Source organism: Cebus imitator, unplaced genomic scaffold (genome assembly GCF_001604975.1).
Source record: "Cebus imitator isolate Cc_AM_T3 unplaced genomic scaffold, Cebus_imitator-1.0 Scaffold35, whole genome shotgun sequence".
In the NCBI taxonomy this organism is placed as follows: Eukaryota; Metazoa; Chordata; class Mammalia; order Primates; family Cebidae; genus Cebus; species Cebus imitator.
In genome coordinates this window covers 7285232-7302028 of record NW_016107350.1, presented here as the reverse complement: position 1 = coordinate 7302028, position 16797 = coordinate 7285232, and the positions used below count along the sequence as shown (strand labels likewise).

General features: G+C 42.1%; 1 protein-coding gene across 2 annotated transcripts in view; it reads right to left on the bottom strand.

Moving 5' to 3' along the window:
* The window catches only part of MYO10 (myosin X), a 276172-nt gene that overhangs the window by 113666 nt on the left and 145709 nt on the right, over positions 1 to 16797 (bottom strand). For both annotated transcript variants that reach the window (XM_017524655.2, XM_037737124.1), the window contains exons 6-10: positions 15756 to 15880; positions 14467 to 14480; positions 14264 to 14348; positions 12986 to 13089; positions 1527 to 1656 (exon numbers count right to left, since the gene is read on the bottom strand). In XM_017524655.2, coding sequence (XP_017380144.1) covers positions 1527 to 1656; positions 12986 to 13089; positions 14264 to 14348; positions 14467 to 14480; positions 15756 to 15880 — 458 coding nt within the window. The remainder of the gene's footprint in view (positions 1 to 1526; positions 1657 to 12985; positions 13090 to 14263; positions 14349 to 14466; positions 14481 to 15755; positions 15881 to 16797) is intronic.

Sequence of the window (16797 nt, the reverse complement as noted above, 5' to 3'; positions counted from 1 at the left end):
CACCATGCCCAGCTAATGTTTTGTATTTTTAGTAGAGACGGGGTTTCACCATGTTGACCAGGATGGTCTCGATCTCTTGACCTCGTGATCCACCCGCCTCTGCCTCCCAAAGTGCTGGGATTACAGGAAAAGTTTTAACTTTTAATGTGGTAAACATCAACAGATACATCCCACATAAACAAAGCTCTCGGGTTCTATGATTTTTGAGAATTTTATTAAGAGGTGCCAGGTGGAACTAGACATTTGAGAATTACTGACCCGCAGTACTAGGCTTCTCTAGAACCATTCTGAACCTGAACTCATCCAATTTCCAGCTTCCATGACCTCACCTATTGCTTCCATCAGAAAAGTTTTAAAAATTAAATACATAAATCACTCTAGCAAAATGACAACAGACATAGCTATGTTTATTAACTGATTTTTTTTTTTTTTTTTTAAACGGAGTGTTGCTCTGTCACCCAGGCTGGAGTGCAGTGGTGCTATGTTGGCTCACCGCAACCTCCGCCTCCCGGGTTTAAGCAATTCTCCTGCCTCAGCCTCCTGAGTAGCTGGGACTACAGGCACCCACCACCATGCCCAGCTAATTTTTGTATTTTTAGTAGAGATGGGGTTTCAGCATTTTGCCCATGCTGGTCTCAAACGCCTGACCTTGTGATCCACCCACCCTGGCTTCCCAAAGTGTTGGGATTACAAGCGTGAGCTACTGCACCCAGCTAACTCATTTTATCTTGACAGCAAATCTCTGAGACACTGTACAGGTGAGAAGTCACGAGTGGTCAGGGGATAAATAACACAGGAAACAGCATGAGGCAGGGGAGGGTTATGAACCCATCATCCTGGCTGGCAAAACAAAGGGTCTTAACCATTCTACCATGCCGGCACTCAGCAGGACTATGCCACCTGACTCTCAACACTTTCCTATGTCGATTCCTGGTTGCTCACATTTCCATGTATTTGACTCATTCTCCCTCTTTCTTTGTAAGAAAGAGAACACAGCTGCTATCCCAATTCACTAGTAACTTTTCATACACTCTGAGACTTTCTTAACTGATGCTTCGTATCTGATATAGCTAACATTCTGTAGATCTCTATTAAAGGAGTCAGAACATTTTCTCTCTCTCTTTTTTTTTTTTTTTGAGCCACGATCTTACTGTCACCCAGACTGGAGTGAAGTGACGTCATCTCAGCTCATTGCAGCCTCGACTTTCGGGGGCTCAGGTGATCCTCCAACCTCAGCCTCCTGAGCAGGTGAGATTACAGGGGCACGCCATCATGCCTGGCTAATTTTTGTATTTTTAGTAGAGATGGGGTTTGGCTTTATTGCCCTGGCTAGTCTTGAACTTGTGGGCTCAAGCAATCTGCCCACCTTCACCTCCCAAAGTGCTGGGGTTACAGGCAAGAGCCATAGTGCCTGGCCAGAATTTTCTCTCTAAAAGGCCAGATAGTCAATAATTTAGGTTTAAGTTTCCTGTGAGGAACAAACAAGGAACAAAGGGAGGGAGGAGGGCAGGCAGACATAATCTTACCTGTTTTGAAGGAAACCTGCGCCCCACCAGCAGTGATAAATTCTATGTTCCCAAGATGCAGTATACCCGCGAGCAGCCTCAACACTTCCCGAACTTCTTCCTTGCTGAACTGCATCACGTCCATTGCCGTCTAGAAGAAAATAAACGCATTTAATTTTATGTTGTTTTTTTGCACTGAAGAAAATGTAGAACACCCCTGACAATATAAAATGACCAGGTGTTATTCAAAAGGCAAGGAAACAGACCAGGCACGGTGGCTCACACCTGTAATCCCAGCACTGTGGAAGACGGAAGCAGTGGATCATGAGGTCAGGAGGTCAAGATCAGCCTGGCCAACACAGTGAGACCCCACCTCTACTACAAATACAAAAATCAGTCAGGCATGGTTGCGCCTGTAGTCCCAGCTACTTGGGAGGCTAAGGCAGGAGAATCACTTGAACCCAGGAGGTGGAAGTTGCAGTGAGCTGAGATCGCACCACTGTATTCCAGCTTGGGCAACAGAGTGAGACTTCATCTCAGAAGAAAACAAAAAAGCAAACAACCAAAAAAATAAAAGCCAAGGAAACAAAAAATAGATGCATAACCACTCACTTTTTTTTTTTTTTTTTTTTTTTTGAGACAGGGTCTCGCTCTGTCACCCAGGCTGGAGTACAGTGGCATGATTTTTGGCTCACTGTAACCTCTGCCTTCTGGGTTCAGGCGCTTCTCATGCCTCAGCCTCCCGAGTAGCTGGGATTACAGGAGCATGCCACAAAGCCCAGCTAACTTTTTTTTTGCATTTTTAGTAGAGCGGGGGTTTCACCATATTGGTCATGCTGGTCTCGAACTCCTGAACTCAACTGATCTGCCCACCTTGGCCTCCTAAAGTGCTGGGATTACAGGCATGAGCCACCACGCCCAGCCCATAACCACTCACTTTTAAGATGATGAAGACTTTACACAGTACACATAAAAGAAGGAAGATAAAGAACTACAGAACACTCAGAGATGATCAATGATCAATCATCATCAGTCTCTGCCTTACATATAAGCCTCCTACATATGGTACAAAAGAATTACCTCAGGGAGTTGCAGTCATGACGACAATAAAAAAAATAGTTTTCTAGGCTGGGCTCGGTGGCTCATGCCTGTAATCCCAGCACTTTGGGAGGCTGAGGTAGGTGGATCACGAGGTCAGGAGATCGAGACCATCCCAGTCAACATGGTGAAACCCCATCTCTACTAAAAACGCAAAAATTAGCCTGGCATGTTGGCATGCGCCTGTAGTCCCAGCTACTCAGGAAGCTGAGGTAGGAGAATCACTTGAACCCGGGAGGTGGAGATTGCAGTGAGCAGAGATTGTGCCAATGCACTCCAGGCTGTGCGACAGAGCAAGACTCTGTCTCAGAAAAAAAAAAAAAAAAAAGAAAGAAAGAAAGAAATAGTTTTCTGTACAGCTAACAGAACGTAATGAAAAATGAGTTCTTCTTTAGATGCAAAAAGGTGGAGAGGGAATACTTGCAGAGGGGTTTTTGTTTTGTTTCATTTTGTTTGTAGAGATGAGGGTCTCACTATGTTGTCCAGGCTGGTCTCGAACTCCTGGCCTCAAGCAATCCTCCCATGCTGTAGTTCTTTATCTTCCTTCTTTTATGTAATTCCAGCCTTCCAAAGTGCTAGAACTCCAGGCACGAGCCACCATGCCTAGCCAAGAGTTTTAAAAAATTAGCCAGGTGTGTTGGTGCATACCTGTAATCCCAGCTCCTGGTGGCTGAGGCAGGAGTATTGCATGAGCTCAAGAGTTCAAGGTTACAGTGAGCTATGATCACATGTGTACTCCAGCCTGGGTGACAGAGTTAAGACCTTGGCTCTTAAAAAAAAAATTAAATAAATGTTGATGGAAAATCTAAATAGATCTGGACCTGTCTTCCTTGGACAGTCATCACATCTCTATTTTTAATTTCTCCAAAGGATTTTTTAAGGTCTTATCTTGGCTTCAGGATGCTACATGGAAATTAACACAATGCTGTTTGGGAAAAAATAAAAATAAATAAGCACTTACAGGAATTTGTTACCAAGAAGTATCTCAACAACTGAAGCCAGGTGTTTTCTGAATCATGTCTAAGATTTGCTCATTTTCTATTGTGACTGAGGAGCTGCATTCTTATGACCAAAAAAAAAAAAAAAAAAACTAAAAAAAAAAAAAAAGCTACTAAAAAGGAAAAGAAAACCACACACACATACACACAAACCCAGGGGCAGATTTGTTGGCAATAGGGATGAAAATGACCTACAAAAAGAACTTGGACCCACACAAGGACCACGGAAGAGTGGGAAGGAACCCATGCACCGCTCTGAAGCAACAGAAATTGCAAAAGGAAACAACTGGAGATTTAACACTGTGAAAAGTTCCATTTCTTTTTTGAGATGGAGTCTCGCTGTTTTGCCCAGCCTGGTGTACAGTGGTGCACGATCTCGGCTCACCGCACCCTATGCCTCCAGGGTTCATGCAATTCTCCTGCTTCAGCCTCCTGAGTAGCTGGAATTACAGGCATGAACCACCACACCGGGTAATTTTTGTATTTTTAGTAGACATGAGGTCTCACCATGTTGGCCAGGCTAGTCTCAAACTCCTGACCTCAGGTGATCTGCCCACCTCAGCCTCCTAAAGCGCTGGGATTACAGGCATGAGCCACTGCACCTAGCCAAGATTAATTTCTTTATAAAGAAAAAGCAATAATGGCAGAAAAAAAAGGCAAATAATGGAGGGGGAAGGAATGAAAAGCTCCACTGAAATATACATGAACAACAAAAATAGGGAGAAATGCATATCCAGAGTACTGTTTTCCTTCCCAGAAATCGAACATGTACAAATTAAGGTAAATATGAGATCAGTTCTGTCAAATTAGCAAGAAATTTTGGAATGATAAAGATTGGCAGGAAAGAGACATTTATATACTGCTTGTTAGTGCTATAAATTAGTATAATCTTTTCGGAAGAACAACATGATTATCTGACAGAATTGTCCTATGTATATAATACGTATGTAATATTAGAATTTTCATATCTGAGAAAAAAAACAACAAAGATTCAGAGAAGAAAAATAACTTTCTCAGGGTTGCACAAGCAAAATTCAGTCTGGCCCAACTGACCCAAATCTAGGAACTTACTACTATTATTGATTACTATTATTATTTTGATATAGGGTGTCACTCCCATCACCTATGCTGGAGTGCAGTGGGTGATCACGGCTCACTGCAGCCTCAACCTCCCAGGTTCAGGTGATTCTCCCACCTCAGCCTCCTCAGTAGGTGGGGTAACAGGTGGAAACCACCACACCTGTCTAATTTTTTGTACTTTTAGGAGAGATGGGGTTTTGCCATGTTGCCCAGGCCAGTCTCAAATTCCTGGGCACAAGCAATCTGCGTACCTAGGTCTCCCAAATTGCTGGGATTACAGGCATAAGCCACCGTACCCAGTGAGGAGCTTATTATTATCCACCCAACTCTATTACTTTATAAAGGCATAAAAAAAGAAATCTATATAATCTCCCATAATTTCAATGCTAAAAATTTGTTTCAAGGAAAATTTCAAGAGCAGGAAAAAAACCTTTAGAAAATATTCACCACCATTGTTACCTTACTAACACTTTGAGAGAAAAAAAAATAATTCTAATTATTCTACGATTAGACAAGTTAAATATAGTAAGTTATATAAATATTGTTTACTTTTTTTTTTTTTGAGATGGAGTTTCACTCTTGTTGCCCAGGCTGGAGTGCAGTGGCATGATCTCAGCCCACCGATGCCTCCGCCCCCAGGTTCAAGCAATTCTCTTGTCTCAGCCTCCCGAGCAGCGGGATTATAGGCACGCACCGCCATGCCCAGCTAATTTTGTATTTTGAGTAAAGACGGGGTTTCTCCATGTTGGCCAGGCTGGTCTCGAACTCCTGACCTCAGGTGATCTGCTTACCTCGGTCTCCCAAAGTACTGGGATTACAGGCACAAACCACTGCACCCAGCCTATTGTATACTTTTTAAAGAAAAGTATGCACATTATATGGAGACACAGTTATATTTACTGTAGCTTTCTATAAAAAAGCAAAAAAGCTATTTTGTACCCATAATTATTTTTAAAATTCAGGCTGGGAAGAAAATTGACAAAATTGAAAATATTTCCCATAGTTACTGTTAAGGGTTAACTGTGAGTTTACAGTGCTGGCAGGCTCAGGAACATTCTATTCTAGCACGTCTTTTTAATGCTGCTGCCAATATTTTTACAACGAAAAAATGAGACAATCAATGGGTGAATGGATAAACAAACCGCTGTCTAGTCAATGGAATACCAAAGAAAGCAATTACTAGTGCTACGGGCCACGTGGATGGCTGGAGGAAGCTAGACACAGGAGAATACATAGCGTGTATTTTAGTTACATGGGACTCTAGAGAAGATAACCATACACTGGAAGAACTAAATCAGTAGTTTCCTAGGGCCAGGTGTGAAGGGTTAAGATTGCCTGGGAAGGGGCAGAGAAACTTTTGGGGTGTAAGATTCCCTTTTATCTCGATCATGGTTGTGGGTAAATGGGTGTGTAAATTCAAAATTCATTGCAATGTATACTTTTTTTTTGTTTTTTGGTTTTTTTAGACAGAGTCTCGCTGTGTGGCCCAGGCTAGAGTGTGGTTGGCGCCATCTCAGCTCACTGCAACCTCCATCTCCCAGATTCAAGTGATTCTCCCGCCTCAGCCTCCCGAGTAGCTGGGCCTATAGGCACGCGCCACCACGCCCAGCTAATTTTTTTTTTTTGCATTTTTAGTAGAGACAGGGTTTCACTATGTTGGCCAGGATGGTCTTGATCTGTTGACCACGTGATCCACCCACCTCAGCCTCCCAAAATGCTGAGATTGCAGGCGTGAGCCACCTCATTTGGCCAGCACATATACTTTAAATGGGCACATTTTATTATGTGTTCATTATATCTCAATGAAGTTGATTATAAAAATTAAAATACCACGGCTTACTTAAAGGTGGGAAGGCAATCATTTCATGCATACAAACAGAAACCAACACAAAGAATAAGAACTACTGATCAAGTCCTTATCAATAAAAAAAAGTCTATGAGAAAATAATTATTCAAATTTAAAGATATTTATCAGTGACTTTTTCTAAAAGGAAAAAGCAAAGAAATACGGTTAGGAAATGCAAAATAATTTATTCTCAAGACTTTTAAAATTGTGTTAAAAACCATATCAGCTATGAGCAAAATAACAAAAAGCACCTACATTGTACAAGAGTTAAATTTTTCCCTTTCTATGATTAGAGTTTTCTTCATATATGACAAGACATATTCATAACTAACATATAAACATTTTCTAGCTGGGCAACATAGCAAGAACTCCATTTCTTAAAAAATATAAAAATTTGCCTAGCATGCTGCCATACACCTGTACTCCTAGCTACTTGGGAGGCCGAGGCAGGAGGATCCCTTGAGCCCAGGAGTTCAAGGGTGCAGCAAGCCATGATCGCACCAGTGTGCTCCAGCCTGAGCAACAGAGTGGGACCCTGTTTCAAAAAAAAAAAAAAAAAGTGAAATAAGTAGTGGAAAATTTCTAACTGCCAAAGAAAAAATATTGACACATACCCCATAAATAAAAATTCTTGGTTAAGTTCTAAAAAAACATACAAAGGTTGTATAAAAACATATTTAAGCAAACGAAAAAAATAAATGTGCTTACTATATTAATAAATGTGTGGACTTCTTTGCTTTCAAGTCTAACTCTAAGTGACTGGGTAAGCAGTTAGTAGTGCCGTGGTTAAGTGGCAACTGCATTCCTCATAACATGGGGTAAATTAATGTCTACAAGCAGTTCTCACCAATGCAGACATGTATGCTAAAACTGAGGGCAAGAGTCTCTATTTATTGTTTCTTACTCTCCTATTTCCAATCTGTTTCAGTAAGCAATCTTCACCCTTGTGACAACAGTAGCCACTTTAAGGCTTACTATACTTATTTTAATATTTCAACACTAGGCCTTACAACTTAAAAAAAAAATGGGAAATTCTCAGTATGATTCAGCACACAAAAAAATTGATGCTTGTGAATGGGAATGTGTGGGAGGAGGGGTGACAAATACATGGTAGAATCCCAATCATCATGCCCAAAAGGAGCTCAGCTTGTCACACTGGAAACAAAGGGAGAAAAGGAGTGTCACCATCAGAGAAGGCTAAGGTACCTCCGAAGAATCTCGGAAGAAGCCGGCTGGGCAAGATGGCTCATGCCTCTAAGCCCAGCACTTTAGGAGGCTGAGGCGGCAGATCACCTGAGGTCAGGAGTTTGAGACCAGCCTGACCAACATGGAGAAACCCCGTCTCTACTAAAAATACAAAATTAGCTTGGCATGGTAGTGCATGCCTGTAATCCCAGCTACTCCGAGGCTGAGGCAGGAGAATCGCTTGAACCCAGGAGGCAGAGGTTTCGGTGAGCTGAGATCGCACCATTGTACTACTCCAGCCTGGGCAACACGAGTGAAACTCAGTCTCAAAAAAAAAGCAATCTCAGACGAAGTCAACAAATCGTATGTCTGAAAGGGTGACAGGGAGGCTATTTTGGGCACAATAAATTACAAATAAGTAACTCAATAATAATTTATAACATAATGTTATATTGTATTGAGTAATATGTTATTTTAAAAATACGTTATAATATAAAATTGGCTGACCACCCAAGTTTTCCAACACTGAAAGAGACTGACATTTCCAAGTTTTGCAAAATTAAAGTATAAAGTTGGTCCTTTAAATTTTAGTAAAATCTGACTCATGATGAATAAATTTACACATGCACACACAAGGTCGTACACCATTCAAATCCCACTGATATACCCAAGAAGGCCCATGCAGTCAGGAAAACCCAGTGCTGATCAGTGCCAGGCATGTTGTAAACATTCAATATTTGTGGAGTAAAAGAATAAACAGATGATCACTCAGCAAAGACTCCTGTTACTTCATACACATTTCATCAGCCACTATCCGGGTGGGCCAAATGCAGGCAATAAAATAAACTAGTTGTTACTACTGACTTGGAATAGCTTTTCAGCCTGACCTAACACTTCGAGGTGCAATTTGAAGGGCTGTATAAGAAATGGCTAGGAAGTTTAGCATCAGTTCATTGCCTCTGCCCCAGGAAAAACTAGGTCTCTCTGCAAGCTGCTCAGAATATCTCATGGATACTTTTTTATAGTAACGTTTATTGTAGCCGATGATACATTTTAAAAATAAATAAGGCAAATTCTCAATGAAATAAGCAAAATTCTTAAAAAGGTCCTATTGCCAGAATACACTAACATTAAAGTTGGTAAAAAGAAACATGGTTTTTTGTTTGATTTTGCTTTTGAGATAGGGTCTTACTCTGTCATCCAGGCTGGAGTGCAAAGGCACAATCATGGTTCACTGAAGCCTCGGCCTTCCTGGGCTCAGGCAATCCTTACACCTCCAAGGTGGCTGAGACTACAGGTACAACACCATGCCAGGCTATTTTGTTTATTTATTTAATTTTTTTGACAGAGTCTTGCTCTGTCGCCCAGGCTAGAGTGCAACAGAGTGATCTCAGTTCACTTCAACCTCCACCTCCTGGGTTCAAGCAGTTCTCCTGCCTCAGCCTCCCTAGTAGCTAAGGTTACCAGCACATGCCACCACACCTGGCTAACTTTTTTATTTTTAGCAGAGACGAGGTTTCACCATGTTGGCCAGGCTGGTCTCGAACTCCTGACCTCAGGTGATCTGCCTGCCTCAGTCTCCCAAAGTGCTGGGATTACAGGCATGAGTCACCATGCTTGACCATTTGGGTATTTTTTTTTAAGAGATGGGGTTTCACCAGGTTGCCTCGCTGGTCTCAAATTCCTGGGCTCAAGTGATCCGTCCACCTCAGCCTCCCAAAGTACTAGGATTACAGGTATGAACCACAATGCTCAGCTGATTTTCTTTTTTCTTTTTTAGTAGCTAAAAATGAACATCAAAAGTGATCTTTTCACATGTGATTCACATAAACCATTTCTCTCCACTTACACTGTAACACATTCTGTGAACAAATTATCCTTGAGCCCCAAATTTATTACATAAATTACATTTAATAACATAGAAAACTTTGCTTATATAAAAAAACGTGGTCTCTTTCCTTCCTTTGGTTCCACGGCCTGTGGGAAATGGAGCTTTGTGGAACAAGATGAACTCCATAAAACACAAGTGTGATGTCAGTTTCAGTCCTTATCATTTCTCCAGCAGAAGGCAGGCATGCTATCTGATTTCTCCAGCAGAAGACAGGGACTCTATCTGATTTGTACACTGCAGTCTCCCTGGTGTCTAAAACAGTGCCTGGCACACGGCAGGTATTCAAAGATGCCGAATGTTTAAAAATCAACCTCAGCCAGGAGTAGTGAGTGCCATTTGTTAACCATGTCTGTGTCACTCTTGGCTGCAGAGTGCGGCATGAGACAGGCCCACTGGTATTGATAATGACACTTACATTTTATTACAGCAAAAATGTCATGTGTGTGATGTTAGTAAACATCAGCTAAGTTTTCACGGATACACCAGCTAGACTAACACTAAAAAGTAATTGCAAATTAGATATTTAAGGATCTATAAATATCTTCTATAAGTATAATCTATTAGCTAGAATAAATGTGTTAGTTATGTTCATTATGTCAATTTCATGTATACATTTCTCTTCCTTTCCAGATGACTGACATACCCTTTTGTCATAAAACCAAATTTCAAATGCCAAAACCTATTACTTCAATTTAGCAATAAAAGCTAGCAATCACTGAAGGGAAGTCAAGTTCCAAAAGTTTACTTGTAGCTGACAAAAAGGACAGTTCTAAAGCTGAAAATGATGTCCCGAAAGAACACAGAGTGACACCACCAGATTCTCTGATTTCTCAGGGCCTTCCCAGGACAAGGGTGCTGCCACCTCCAAGGACTCCCTAGTGGCCAGCAAGCGAGCTCACAGGTGATGGGACCTGCAGTGACACTGCCTCGTGGATAACCAGCCATCTTGTCTGAATTCTTTTATCACGATTATTCTTTACTTCAAGAAAGAAACAAGAAATAAACAAAATAGGAAAAAACATGGAGACAAGTCTTTCTTTTTGCCCTGCTCCTCAAAAATGAGAATGAGAATGTATTCTAAACATCATCTTTTCAGCAAGGGCGGTAATAAACGAATGGCGATGGAAGAAGGTTTGAGTAGTGAGAGGTCTAGAAGGCAAAATAAAATTAAAATTAAAACTTAGAAAAATACTTCATAAAACCTACTGTTCAAGGCCAAATCCCATACCTCCTCCGGCAGACGCCGAAAGGGGTCTGCGGGAGGTTTTTTGTTAACACGTTAAAAGAAAGGAGACATGTCTCGGGGAACCACTCTGCATTATAAATGGCAGATTATGTCATCTTTAATAGGGAGGCAGATGGGAAAACAATCATGTATTATAGCCCATTCTGTTTGGAATTTCATTTTCATTTATTAATTTTTTTTTTTTTTTTTTTTTTTTTTTTTTTTTTTTTTTTTTTTTTTTTTTGAGATAGAGTTTCCCTCTTGTTGCCCAGGCTGGAGTGCAATGGCACAATCTTGGCTCACTGCAACTTCCACCTCCCGGGTTCAAGTGTTTCTCCTGCCTCAGCCTCTCAAGTAGCTGGGACTACAGGCATGCGCCACCACACTCAGCTAATTTTGTATTTTCAGTAGAGAAGGGGTTTCTCCATGTTGGTCAGGGTGGTCTTAAACTCCCGACCTCAAGTGGTCCTCCCGCCTCTGCCTCCCAAAGTGCTGGGATTTCAGGCATGAGCCACCGTGCCAGGCCTGGAATTTCATTTTTAACTTAAGGGACATATGTTAGCCATGGCGAAATCATGCGTGATTTATATCCATTTGTTATATACTTTGATTTCATTCCACAGTCAGTTCTAACAAATAATCTACGAGAATGAAAGGAAATATGGAACGATGAGCTGTTAGTCTTCCAGCTGCAGCCTATGAGGAGGAATGCGAGGTACACTGAAAGCAGACAGTACCTGCTTTAGTGTTTGTGATTCGGAGTTAGACAGTGTATGGATACGGGCTCCATCAGGTACTGGGTAAGGTTGGGCTGGTCACCAACTTCTCTGAACGTTAGAATGGAGACAACCATACTTCCTACACTCGGGGTTGTTGAGAATGATTAGAAAGTTAACTCCACCTAAAGTTTGTAACAGTAAGTGCTGCTAAATGTCAGCTGCATTTGTGATGATTAGAATGATAATGTCTCGATTCCAGGTGCATTGCACCTAACTGTTCTAGTAAGGGCCCTGGGAAAGGACTTAAGATCACAATGATGAAATTTCCTGGCCACACTCGGATCGAGTGGGGCCATTCGTAATGCTCCATGACCGGGCTTCTTAAATGCAGACACCCTGCAACAAAGCCCTTGCAAGAGACTGTGGCATGCCGCAATGCAGAGTCAAGATGTCTACTGTTCATGCAACCGGAAATGGTTATCACAGGCCACGAGGACTGGATGATACCTTAACAGTGAGACAGCCAAATGCTTAGGCAGATAAAATGGGGTCCCTGGAGAATCTCCGATCGTCCCAAGAGTGTTTACATCAGATGCTTTTGTCTCCATGAGGAAACCTGCCCAGGGCTTATCTGGGCAAGCCCACAGTGGACTGGAGCCTGACAAGTGCACTGGGAGAAGTGGGTGGGGCCAGGGGGTAGAAATACCTGCTCTCTTCTGCTCCTGTAGTGACCTGGGAATCAGCCTGACCTGCACACTGGGGGAAGTGGGTGGGGCCACGGGGAAGTCTTCCATGGGGGAAGAGAAGCCTGCTCTCTTCCGCTCCTGTAGTGACCTGGGAATCAATCTGTGAGGTGGCGGCTGGTTAGCAGGAACCCCTCTTGCTTTGCTAAGAGTTTTTCTTTATTTCCTTTCGCCCAATAAAATCCTCATCTACTCACCCTTCAATGTGTACGTGTGCCTATGTTTTCCTGGTCGTGTGACAAGAACCCAGGTTTTAGCTGAACTAAGGAACAAAATTCTACAACAGTCACCTGGGTGAATGGTTGGCAGATTTGTTTTTAGCTACAGAATCTGTTTTTCAAAGAAATCTTTCTTGTAAGCACCAAAATAGAGGATCTGCTGGCTCCAAAGTGAAGCCCATGATCTGGGTTTTTTTTTAGGGGCGGAGGGTACTCTTTCTGAACACACTGTCCCAAGTCAGCCGCCCATCTGCCTTGAATGACACGGACGCTCGCTTACCTTCTAAAGAAAGCAGATTCCTCAAATTCCTTTCTGCCTGGAAGGCAGTATTTATTATGATTTGGAACAAGAAGGAGATACCTATTCTCACCCACTGGTCCAAATGTAATTACTTCTATTTCTATTTTAAAAGCTATTTTGAAACAGAAAATGAAATCTGTCACTCTTAATAGGGAAACAATTTAAAAGTAACTTACAATAACTTCCCTAAAGGATGCCTGGTCACTGATTGTCTTGTCTTCTACACATCCAGACTGATTCAAGTAGTGGTAGTTCTCCGGCATAGATAAATAAAATTCTTCTACAGAAAGACAAAGAAAAATACTACGTCACAGTTGTCCAGGACAAGACGAAATTCAGAGTTTTCACTCTGACTTTTTTAAAAGTATATATATATATAAAATTCTCTGCTCCTAACAGTCCCCCATAAAGATAATAAAGTTCTTTCTTAATTATCATCTAGGTAAAATAGAAAACAATTAGTGAAACTAAATGAGATGATTAAAACATGTTACTGAAAGAACAACTGATGAGGATCCTCTTTTATTGTTTTCTCTTAAAAATCTTTTTTTTTCTTCTTCTTTTTTGACATGGAGCCTAACTCCGTCACCCAGGCTGGAGGGCAGTGGCATAGTCTTCTGCCTCCCAGGTTCAACTGATTCTCCTGCCTCAGCCTCCTGAGTAGCTGGGATTACGGGTACATGCCACCACACCTGGCTAATTTTGTGTTTTTAGCAGAGACAGGGTTTTACCATGTTGGCCAGGCTGGTCTCAAACTCCTGACCTCCAGTGATCCATCTGCCTTGGCTTCTCAAAGTACTGGGATTACAGGTGTGAGCCAACCACACCCGCCCAAAAATCAACTATTTATAAATTAACTTTATTCAGGGCAGTTGAAAAGTAAAATGTTATGTCTTTTTCCATAAATGTCCTTTACATTAAAAATGTACCAAGTCGGCCGGGCGCGGTGGCTCACGCCTGTAATCCCAGCACTTTGGGAGGCCGAGGCGGGTGGATCACGAGGTCAAGAGATCGAGACCATCCTGGTCAACATGGTGAAACCCCGTCTCTACTAAAAATTCAAAAATTAGCTGGGCGTGGTGGCGCGTGCCTGTAGTCCCAGCTACTCGGGAGGCTGAGGCAGGAGAATTGCCTGAACCCAGGAGGTGGAGGCTGCGGTGAGCCAAGATCGCGCCATTGCACTCCAGCCTGGGTAACAAGAGTGAAACTCCGTCTCAAAAAAAAAAGTACCAAGTGTCAAAAAAAAAAAATTCAAGGTTTCTCTATTGATATTTTTCTCCCTCTATTATTTCTCTCTACTGTAAATTCAGCATCCTTTTGGTGTTTGCATAATGTAAATTTCATTGCTACTGGTGGAATGTCAGCATTAAAACAGATGTCTTCTCACTGACTGACATCTATTTAAATGGAAGATGAGTTGCTAGTCAGTTTTACCCGGCTGCTATCCCACTTACCTCTTTCTTCATGTTCCAGCCCTGCCAGCAGTGCATAAAATATGTGATAATTCCTTTCCCCGGGATTTTGCCTTACTACTCGGTTCTGGGGAGATAAATCAGATTTATATTCAGAGATGTTTCCTCTGCTTAATTCACACAAACAATAATTTCTGAAAATTGTTATTATGAAAGAAAATGTGGATTAAATCAAGTTTACTTACTTTTTCTAATAAATCTTCATGTGAAAAGCAATGGCAAGTCAAGGAACAAAACAAAGCCGTGCCATCCTCAACCATTCTTTCATTTTCTATCCTTTGCTACACTAATAATTACAGCTCCCTGTTCCTTTGACACAGAAACTTCCAATGCCAACAGACAAGCAAACAAAACATAGACGATTTCATCTAAATCCAGTTCTAGGCCTGATACATGGCATCCTGTCAGGTACTGAACTAACTGACATAGTCAATTTCAAACAAATACCAAATGTTTAATGATGAATTCAATGTTTCAGATTATGGAAATTATATCAGAGATTTACAAAACAAGTATGGTTCTTTATTTCACAGAATAATTTTTTTTTTTTTTTTTTTTTTTTACGACGGAGTCTTGCTCTGTCACCCAGGCTGGAGTGCAGTGACGCAATCTCCACTCATTGCAACCTCTGCCCCTCCAGGTTCAAGCAATTTTGCCCCAGCCTCCTGAGTAGCTGGGATTACAGGCGCATGCCACCGCACCTAGCTAATTTTTGTGTTTTTAGTAGAGACGGGGTTTCACCATGTTGGCTGGGCTGGCCTTGAACTCCTGACCTCAAGTGATCTGACCCCCTCGGCCTCCCACAGTGCTGGAATTATAGGTGTGAGCCACCAAGCCCAGCCACACAGAATAATCTTAAAAAATTATTTTGGGCCGGGCACGGTGGCTCATGCCTGTAATCCCAGCACGTTGGGAGGCCGAGGCGGGTAGATCACAAGGTCAAGAGATTGAGACCATCCTGGTCAACATGGTGAAACCCCGTCTCTACTAAAAATACAAAAAATCAGTTGGGCATAGTGGCACGTGCCTGTAATCCCAGCTACTCAGGAGGCTAAGGCAGGAGAATTGCCTGAACCCAGAAGGCGGAGGCTGCGGTGAGCCGAGATTGCGCCATTGCACTCCAGCCTGGGTAACGAGAGTGAAACTCCGTCTCAAAAAAAAAAAAAATTATTTTATTTTTTTAAGAGACAGGGCCTTGTTGAGTTGCTCAGGCTGGCCTCTAACTCCTGGGCTCAAGCAATCCTTCTGCCTCAGCCTACCAAGCAGCTGGAACTATAGGCATATGCACCATGTCCAGCTCATAGAAAAATTAATAGGTCAAGTATACTAACATCAGAGCAATAACTAACCGCTCTAAATTCACTAGAGAACCACAGAAAGAAATGTTTCACATTCTTTTTCGATCCTTCTAATTACAACAGTTTCCACTTAGACAATCAAATACTATAGATAAAAAATAAATGAAAGAGGATACAATCTACAATTCTCCCGCCCTGAATATTTCCTTTCTGACAGATGTTCAGCTGAACAAACTTCCCAAAGCGACTAGAGTTGTTGTTGTACACGGTCTTCGCATTGCCGAAAGCTTCCATGATGGGACTGCGGAGACAGGGAGGGCAAGGCAGCATTAATAAGGGCGGGCCTGAAGAGGGCAGTGGCACTTCTCACAAATGTCAAAATATACAGCTGCAAGAAATATCTGAAACCAAAAGGACTGAGGGTGACAGTGCTCATTTCTAGAAGAGCCAGATTTTCAAAACACTTGTTGAAATGGGTTTAACCGCATATCCATCGTAGTGAGCACAGCTGTGCTGGCAATGAATGCCACACAATTAAGGGGACCGCAGTGGCTGGTTCCTGCACGCATGAGTGTGGCCTTACATGGTGCAATCCAGGGACTGCACAGAAAAAGCCCCCACCCCAATTCTAGAAACTAACAAAGTTCCAGACCTGGAAATTTCACCTATTTGTTGTATGTGCCAAGGGCAGCCCATTTAATTTCCTTGGGTCTTTTCCAAGTGTAAGATGGAGTCTGACTAAATTGAGGACCGGCAAACTTTTTCTGGAAAGGATCAGACAGTAAGTGTTTTAGACTTTGCAGACCGTGGGGTCTCTGTTGCAACTACTCAGCTCTGCCTCTGTAGCCTAAAAGCAGTTGTAAACACTACTCATGAGTGTGGCTGGATTCCAATAAAACTTTATTTATAAAAACAGATTACAGGAGGGAGATGAGGAGGCTCTGGAGACAGATGGCAGCAATGGTTGCACAAACGTGTGAATGTACTTAATGCCAATGCCGCCGCACTGCACACTGGAAAACAGTTAATACGCATTTAGCACTAGGTATATTTTACCACGATTTTTAAAAATGGAGTGTTTACATGCTAAAAAACAAAAAAACAACAGCCTGCAGGAGACAGGCATGGGGCTGTGGTTTGCCGACCCGGGACAAATCTCTAAATAATAGAATGTATGAAGTCCCCGCTGGTTCTAAAGTCTTATAAGGCACAAACCAT